Source organism: Conger conger, chromosome 3, assembly GCF_963514075.1.
Source record: "Conger conger chromosome 3, fConCon1.1, whole genome shotgun sequence".
NCBI lineage: Eukaryota > Metazoa > Chordata > Actinopteri > Anguilliformes > Congridae > Conger > Conger conger.
The window spans coordinates 16,679,080-16,689,079 of NC_083762.1; the positions used below are offsets into that span (position 1 = coordinate 16,679,080).

At 46.2% G+C, this 10,000-nt stretch overlaps 1 protein-coding gene across 1 annotated transcript in view; it reads right to left on the reverse strand.

The window, feature by feature from the left end:
- The window catches only part of LOC133124240 (PH and SEC7 domain-containing protein 2-like), a 36,793-nt gene that overhangs the window by 3,259 nt on the left and 23,534 nt on the right, over positions 1–10,000 (reverse strand). The window contains exons 4-10 of the mRNA XM_061235251.1: positions 9,993–10,000; positions 9,308–9,420; positions 8,288–8,346; positions 5,264–5,353; positions 3,493–3,536; positions 1,994–2,184; positions 1,566–1,636 (exon numbers count right to left, since the gene is read on the reverse strand). The exon at positions 9,993–10,000 is cut by the window's right edge and continues 73 nt beyond it. Coding sequence (XP_061091235.1) covers positions 1,566–1,636; positions 1,994–2,184; positions 3,493–3,536; positions 5,264–5,353; positions 8,288–8,346; positions 9,308–9,420; positions 9,993–10,000 — 576 coding nt within the window. The remainder of the gene's footprint in view (positions 1–1,565; positions 1,637–1,993; positions 2,185–3,492; positions 3,537–5,263; positions 5,354–8,287; positions 8,347–9,307; positions 9,421–9,992) is intronic.

Below are 10,000 nucleotides of genomic sequence, written 5' to 3' on the forward strand. Positions count from 1 at the left end.
ATAAATAAAAATCACCTTGGTCGGTCACGTCCCCTTTCCCCCACCCCCTCCCCCGAGCGTGTTCAGTCTGTCAGACTGCGTGTGTGTTTACGGTGTTGATAATTTACAAAAATGTTACTGGCATTCTGCAAACGGTCTTTTGTCCACAGTGACTTTGGAACACAAAAGCATTGGAGCTTTAATCATGTATAAAAGTGCAATCGTGCCCTAGAGAGGCGGGTATAGCCCAAAGCCATGACAACTTGTCGACTACCCCGAAAAGCACTAGCTAAAAAAAGTTATATAAACAAAATAACAATTGAATGAACTTTATTTCATTAGGGTTGTGGAATGCAGACATGTACCTTCTGCAGGTAGAGGATGGTATATACAGACATGTACCTTCTGCAGGTAGAGGATGGTATATACAGACATGTACCTTCGGCAGGTAGAGGATGGTATATACAGACATGTACCTTCTGCAGGTAGAGGATGGTATATACAGACATGTACCTTCTGCAGGTAGAGGATGGTATATACAGACATGTACCTTCAGCAGATAGAGGATGGTATATACAGACATGTACCTTCGGCAGGTAGAGGATGGTATATACAGACATGTACCTTCTGCAGGTAGAGGATGGTTTATACAGACATGTACCTTCTGCAGGTAGAGGATGGTATATACAGACATGTACCTTCTGCAGGTAGAGGATGGTTTATACAGACATGTATCTTCTGCAGGTAGAGGATGGTATATACAGACATGTACCTTCTGCAGATAGAGGATGGTTTATACAGACATGTACCTTCTGCAGGTAGAGGATGGTATATACAGACATGTACCTTCTGCAGGTAGAGGATGGTATATACAGACATGTACCTTCTGCAGGTAGAGGATGGTATATACAGACATGTACCTTCTGCAGGTAGAGGATGGTTTATACAGACATGTACCTTCTGCAGGTAGAGGATGGTATATACAGACATGTACCTTCTGCAGGTAGAGGATGGTATATACAGACATGTACCTTCTGCAGGTAGAGGATGGTATATACAGACATGTACCTTCTGCAGGTAGAGGATGATATATACAGACATGTACCTTCTGCAGGTAGAGGATGGTATATACAGACATGTACCTTCTGCAGGTAGAGGATGGTATATACAGACATGTACCTTCTGCAGGTAGAGGATGGTATATACAGACATGTACCTTCTGCAGGTAGAGGATGGTATATACAGACATGTACCTTCTGCAGGTAGAGGATGGTATATACAGACATGTACCTTCTGCAGGTAGAGGATGGTATATACAGACATGTACCTTCTGCAGGTAGAGGATGGTATATACAGACATGTACCTTCTGCAGGTAGAGGATGCTATATACAGACATGTACCTTCTGCAGGTAGAGGATGCTATATACAGACATGTACCTTCTGCAGGTAGAGGATGATATATACAGACATGTACCTTCTGCAGGTAGAGGATGGTATATACAGACATGTACCTTCTGCAGGTAGAGGATGGTATATACAGACATGTACCTTCTGCAGGTAGAGGATGGTATATACAGACATGTACCTTCTGCAGGTAGAGGATGGTTCCTTTCAGAACGGCGTAAAACTTCTTCCAGCCGCGACGGCCTCGGGGAGCTGAAAGCGGATAGTTAGCGGATTAGCCCTGTATGCTCTGCTTTAGCTAACACTAGTCTAGTCTAGCACCACAGTCAAACCTTACCTTGCCTCGGCTAGCCAGGTACAACCAGGTTTAAGCCCAGTCTAGACGAGCCAAGCGCAGAAAAACCTTGACTTGCCCAATCTAGCCAGGCACAGTCAAGTTAAGTCAAGCCTAGCCTAGCCTAGCTCAGCACAGCCAAACCTAGGACAATCCAGCCCAGCCATGGTTAACCTATCCAAGCGTAGCCTAGCCTAGCATAGCCTAGGTTAACCTAGCCTAGCTCAGCCTTGTCTAGCCTACCCAAGCCTAACCCATCGTGGTGCAGGACTCACTGCGCTTCCCGTCCATGTCTGCGTGGCTCTTGCGGGTGAGGACGCCGTGTTTGTAGGTGGCGGCGTTGAGGAGGAGGGGGATGGCGATGAAGGGGTTACTCCCCTCCGCCACGCGGCCCACCCGCTTCCCGCCGCAGTCTCCCTGCTCCTCCACCAGCTCCGAGAGAGACTTCCTCAGCTCCTCTTCCTCACTGCAGCCCCCATACACGCACGTGCACACATACACACGCACACACAAACGTACACACACAAGCAACCCCAAACGCACACACACACACGCGCACGCACACACAAATGCACACAGACACATGCCCACGCACACAGGCGCAGACGTACGCACACACACAAACAGCACACGTGCACACACACATAGACACACACACACACACAAAATCATTATAACAACATTCAGCACCGCTGATGTGCCCCATATTTAGTATTCAGAGATTATATTAAAATACGTTTAATTCTCTAGTGATAATCAAATGATGTTTACTCCTGTGCTCCTGTGTTTCCAGTCAATAATTAAATCAATTAGGCAAATCTAATATTAATAAAAACTCCCAATATAAAGGCTTTGCGGGTAAATCTTACTTGCTGCACGACTAGATAAGATTCAGATAATATTCTCCCTGGGGGCACTCCAGACATCATGCAAGTACAGGGCTAAAACGACCGAGCCATCAATCAGTCATTATTCTCCATGCCATGTACTCTGTCAACCTGACCCCAGCCTCAAACACGATTTACATACTGAGAGAGCGAGAGAGACAGACGCACTTACATAGAGAGACAGACACACTTACATAGAGAGAGAGAGAGAGAGAGAGAGAGAGAGAGAGAGAGAGAGAGAGAGAGAGAGAGAGAGAGAGAGAGAGAGAGAGACAGACACACTTATATAGAGAGTGACAGACACTTACATAGAGAGAGAGAGAGAGAGAGAGAGAGACAGACACACTTACATAGAGAGAGACAGACACACTTACATAGAGACAGGCACACTTACATAGAGAGAGAGAGAGACAGACGCACTTACATAGAGAGAGAGACAGACACACAGAGAGACAGACACACTTACATAGAGAGAGAGAGAGAGAGAGAGAGACAGACACACTTACATAGAGAGAGAGACAGACACACTTACATAGAGACAGGCACACTTACATAGAGAGAGAGAGACAGACCCACTTACATAGAGAGAGAGAGAGAGAGAGAGAGAGAGAGAGAGAGACACACATAGAGAGACAGACACACTTACATGGAGAGAGAGAGAGAGAGAGAGACAGACGCACTTACATAGAGAGAGACAGACACACTTACATAGAGAGGGAGAGAGACAGACACACAGAGAGAGACGACACACTTACATAGAGAGAGAGAGAGAGAGAGAGAGAGAGAGAGACACACACACACTTACATAGAGAGAGAGAGACACACACTTACATAGAGAGAGAGAGACAGACAGTCGTACATACTGAGAGAGCGACAGACACACTTACATAGCCCACTCTAGTTTCTCATTCTTTATGGAGTTATACAGGATCTATAAAAAAAGAGAGAGAGAGAGGGAGAGAGAGAGAGAGTCAAACAGTCAAAAAGAGGGAAAGAGTGAACGACGAGAGGGCATGAGAGAAACAATGAAAAAGAGAGAGAGGGAAAGAAAGAGATAGAGGTGGGGGAGAGAAGGAGAGAGAGTTAAAACAGGGGGACATCAGCACAGTGGTCCCTTACTTTCCTCGGCTGAAGGGCAGCACAATATCAGATCACATTTTTTTAAGACTGATTTGATATATTGCCATGGGGCCAAATGGCTTCTCAGATTAAAAAAAAAATTCAATGATTTCTATGAAAGAGCCAATCAGCAGCAACATCCTACAGCTTGTGTGCGATCATTTGGTTTTGTTTGTTCAATCACATGGAAGTTGTAAGGACTGGCTGCTGTATCTGCACCCACTAGATATCAGTAATTTTTCATTCCCCAGAAGCAATTAACATGGCCGCTGACATTTTGTTGTTTACTACTGCGTCAAAACAAATCCAAAAAAAACAAAAGAAACATGCCTATGTGCCCCATGGCAGCATAATATTTATTACACTTCAAAAAACCCTGATTTGACATATCACACAGCCCTAAGCCGGCATTGACTGACAGGTTGGTTGTTCTACCTGAGACTCTTAAGTGGTCACCACATTGCTGGTGGATAATTACATTCGCCTGAATGGTCACCATTACAGCTAATCTCATTTCTGCTCTTCAAAATGATGAACATATAAATGACTACATGGGGATTACATTTTTATAAATTATTTTTGCCCCGTATTTCTGACAGCCAAAGAAATAACAGGAGTATTACTGAACACAAACTTTAGGGATAGAGAACTGGATTTAACTGGTAACTAAATGTTAAGGCACGAATGCAAAAGCTCTGAATTCTGGTGGGCCCTTCCCCCGGGAGTGTAAATTTATTAAAACAAAATGGCGTCAGTAATTACCCAGCGGCACAAATGCTCAAACGTAAGCTTTGCTCTAAAGCTTCTGCTAACAAATTTAATGAAAAACGTCACCGCAGTTTAATCCATACTGTTCCAATACAATCCCCTGAATGAAGTCTCCATTATAAAAACACAAGGTCATTAATATTCATATTCATTTTAATATTCATCGGCATCACTTATCCATTTTTTTCCCCCTCTGCATGCCATTTCTGTTTTCGCACAGAAGGAAGATTTCTTAATATATTATAATGCAATGTCATTCAGCCAGTGAATGTTCCAAAGGCTATTCAAAAGATTCCATTCAGCCTCATACAAGGGGGTTAGGGGTAATGTAGTCATTTCCATAATAAGCACTCGGGAGGGTATAATTAAAACAACCTTGCCTACGATGACATTTACTTCCTCACCTTCACAGCACGGATCTAATAAGGCCTGAAAACGGTCGCGCTTTACCCTCCGAAACGACAGCGGCTCGCACTGACGAGATTACCCTACGCTACGCTGGCGTCCGCGGTATTTGTTTTCATTAAGCGCTGGAACATGCGAATCGATGCCGCCGCTCTTTCCCCAACAGGAAGTGCGGGCCGTCGTCTTTGTTTGACGAGGCTGCGGGCGGCATTGGGAGCGCCCGTGTTGGGAGCGCAGCGGGGGGGGGAACGCGCCGCAGTCTGGAAAGGAACCGCTCACGCCTCCGCTCAGGGGTGGTTCCCGCTCGTCGTCGCGGTTACGCGGACGGGAACGAGGATCTGCGGCGCTTAGTGATGACACGCCTACCTTCAGGTGGTCCTTGGGAAAGTCGTTTCCGTCGTTCAGCCCGTCCAGGTTACTGATGAACTGTTGGCAGGACATCTTTTTCCCAATGTTCTGCGAATGCACAGGAATACGTATCGGTTTGCACAAACACGCACAGCAGGATAACGTGCACGTAAATACGCACGAACACACACAGCAGGATAACATACGCACACACACACACACATTTACACATGCGCACACACACACACACATTTACACACACACATACACAAAGCAGGATAACATACACACATTTACACAAGCACACACACACACAGCAGGATAACATGCACACACATACACATACACACACACAACAGGATAACATGCACACACCACCCCCACGCACACACACATAGGTATACACAAGCATGTGGGTGCAAACACACAAACACACAAGCGCGCGCACAAACACACACACAAACACACACACACAGACAGACAGACAAACACGCACACGTGCACACACACACACACACATTTACACACACACATACACACAGCAGGTTAACATGCACACACACACACACACACACATTTACACATGCGCACACACACACACACATACACATTTACACACATACACACACACAGCAGGATAACATGCACACACATACACATACACACACAACAGGATAACATGCACACACCACCCCCACGCACACACCCATAGGTATACACAAGCATGTGGGTGCAAACACACAAACACACACACAAACACACACACACACACACACACACACACACACACACACAGACAGACAGACAGACAGACAAACACAGACAAACACGCACACGTGCACACACACACACGCACAGTGAGTACATGCAATGTCATTCTCTCTAGCGACAGGTCTAAAGCGCTGGGTCTGAAACAGCACTCAGCCCACAGGGATGATTTTGTGTGCACGTTGTGTGCATAAAATGGCCGACGGCGTGACAGCCATGTTGCTAATTCCCACACTCTCATGCCTGCATCCACTGCAGCATCAAAACAGGGCACTGCGGGGAAGCCCATCTAAGACTGCAGCTAACAGCAGCCCCACGTTGGCATCAGCGGGGGAGGAACGAGCACGTTTCGGAGGGAAGGAAGGAGACGGGGGGGGGGTTGTGATGGAGTCACACTTACCACCTGGAGAAAACGGGACCCGAATGCAGCAATGAGGCAAGTAAACAGGCATCACGTTAGAGATACAGAGTTACAGCGTGAGGGAGCACAGAGGTACAGACACACACACAGGGAGAGACACAGACACACATACAGGGAGAAATACAGACATATACAGGGAGATAGACAGACACGCACACAGTGAAAGAGAAACAGATGCAGACAGTGAGAGATACAGACATATACAGTGAAAGAGATACAGACACAGACAGAAAAAGAGACACAGATACAGACAGTGAGAGATACAGACACGGACATTGAAAGAAATACAGACAGACACAGACAGGAAAAGAGTTACAGACACAGACAGACACAGACAGGGAAAGAGAAACAGACACAGACAGTGAAAGAGACACAGACACGCACAGGGAGATAGATACACACACACAAACACACAGGGAGAGGTACAGACACACACAGGGAGAGTTACAGACACACACACAGGGAGAGATACAGACACACACACACACACACAGGGAGAGATACAGACACACACACACACAGGGAGCGATACAGACAGACACAGACACAGACATACACACACACACACACACACAGGGAGAGATACAGACACAGACACACACACACACACACACACACACACACACACAGGGAGAGGTACAGACACACACAGGAAAAACAGAATAAGCACAGTCAGGTCAAAGTTGGCTCTGTGCAGTGTGGCTACAGGAAGAGCTGAAACGGACAGACCGGTGTAGTGCTGCCAGCCAGCACAGGGGTCAGCAGGGTCACATACAGTAAGAGCCACATGCAGAAGCTGAAGAGCTGATCTAGGATCAGTTATCTATTTCAACTTAAAAATGGAGATGATCTGCCTGTACACAGAGGAAAACTGATCCTAGATAAAGATTTCTACTTGAGATGCATTATGAACCAGTGCAATTGCTTTGGATTCAAATACTTTTCTGATTGATCTTGCCAGGTGCAACCAAGAGGACCAGAAGGCGGGGTTTTGACATTACATTAATGGCATTTGGCAGACGCTCTTATCCAGAGCGACGTACAACAAAGTGAGGTGCAAAATGCATACCTATAACCAGGGACAAGTGCGCTGAAAGACCCTAGAGAGAAGTACAATTTCAACTACTACCTGCACAACAAAGATAAGGACCAGTGCCTATTTGATCATCAGAATTTTTTTGCACTGGTTTGCACTGAGTGAGAGTATTTTATTGGTTCCAACAAGTTCTGTAATGCGTATTGTAGAAAAGTATTTTGATCCAAAATAATTACTGTACGTCTTTGACACAGGACAGTTATGAAAGCAGAGGCAGATGGAGATTAAATGAAGGCATCAGTAGGTCTGCCCCTGGACCAGTACCTGCCTGTATTGCACTCCTAACAGTAGAGCTGAGGATGCAGGATGGACACACCACACCAAGATCAGGGCTGTGTCCGATACAGCCTCCTCACTACTGTCTACTCAACATACTGCCTACTGCTTAGTGGATATTATTTAGTACTCGATGGGCAGTACGCAAAAAAACATCTGCATACTTTTTTCCAACGGCACTGAGGAAGTGTCATAAGAGGTCCTGCCCTTGCGGTAAAAAAGGGCCCGCCCCTTCCTCTCTGATTTAAGGGACTCAAAAGTTGGCTCCGCCCCTTCCTCTCTGTGGGACCTTCTATAAAGTATGCTTGCACCCGAATACATGCAGCAAAACCCCAGAAATAAGTATATCATCCAGGGATTTTAAGTGCACTACATTTAGCGAAAGCTTAGTGCACTCAACATATATACTCAATAGTAGGCAAGTAAGTGGCTTTGGACACGGTTTAGGGGAAGGACAGCGCCAGGAAGTGGACTGACTTACATGGCCGTGCAGGTCTGTATTCAGCAGCATGAGGGCACAGGTGAGGGTGTGGACTCCATCTACGGGACAGAGAACGCACGCTGTTACAGGGGAACCGAACAAGTGTCTGAACGTGTGTACGTTCATGCGTGTGTGAGAGAGTGTGTGTTCCTGCATGTGTGCGTATGTGAGTGAGAGCATGCGAGTGTGTGTGTATGCAAGCACGCACGCACGCGTACGGGAGCGTGTGTGTGCGTGTGCATTTTTGTTGACCAATCAAGCGCCTCACAACTGCAAAAACACAGAAAATCTTCCTGTGCCAGAACAGGACAGCAGCCAACATCTTAAAGGGGCTGGAGCCTGACTCAGTCTCTCAGCAGGGCTGCAGGGTGTTCGGGGAATTGGCCCGGCAGTTCTCAGTGGTCCCAGGAGGGGGTACTCCCACTGCACCACTCCAGCAGGGAGCTTAACCTGAGCTGATTCAGTAAATATCCAACTGTGTGAATGCAGGGTAGGGTCGTGAGCTTCTCTGGGCAAGAATGTCTGCTAAAACCCAAAAATGCAAATTTCACTTTTCATGTGAAATGAGGTGCCTTTCATCAAGGCAGAAATAAGAAGCACATCCTAATAGAAGTGCATGGCATGAAGGATCATTTTACAGATCTCCTTGAGGAATATAGTGCGTTACCATATCCTTTGAAAAGTTTGGTTTGTAAAGGAATACATGGAAATGTGATTCACGCTCACGTGCATGCAAAAGGTCATGTAAGAATAACATCAGAACCATGTTCTAAATGTACTATTTCTATACACTTGTGTTTTGTATTTAACATTCATACGAGTTGGTCCCGTCTTCACCATTTCAAGAACTGCTGACAAGTTTCTAAGTATGTATGAAGCACATACTCTGTGTGTGTGTGTGTGCGTGTGTGTGTGCGTGTGCGTGTGTGTGTTTGCGTGGTCATGTGATGATCTGTGTGTGAGATCTGTGGTGTGTGTGTGTGTGTGTGTGTGTGTGTGTATGATGAAGGAGATACTTGCCCTCAGAGGTGAGTGCCTCAGGGTTGCAGAAACAGAACCTTCTGGAGAAATGCACCAGAACCCGCTCCCTCTCCTGCGTCTCGCCCATCAGGGGAAACGCCTTCAGGAACGTTCTACAGAGGACACAGAAGCACAAGATCAGGCTGTAACATTATAACTAACTATCTGTGTGCACCATTTGCAGTTCCATCCTCCAACAACAAGAGGGCGATAAAGGAATTCAGTTGAGGAAACAAAATTCAGGAAATGCTAAGGCCCCTATTTGTGATGTCACAGACTGTTAAGCAATCCTTTGGTGAGCAATGAACACATTGCAATGCCACAATAATCTTATTTTATAGCAAATAACGTATTTCATATCAATGATAATAAATTCCTCAGTGGCAAAGACTTTAAGGAAGTGGTCATGTAACCAGTTTTTGGCTACCCAGTGAGGTACCCCCATGAACCCCAGGAAACTGTAACGTAACTGAACACGTTTCATTAACCATGACGTGCGATGTTGGCTGTTGAGTGGGTAATTTGGTTACAGCTGGAGTAGGCCATCTTTTAATAGGCTGGAAAGGCCGCCTCCTGGCTGAGAGCTGCCCTGATTGGATGTCAGCTACCGGGAGCGATGAAATACGATGAGCGATGAAGTCCCTGAAACTCTGTCCTGGGACCGCCGGCCGGGAGCAGAACCAACCTGAGCCC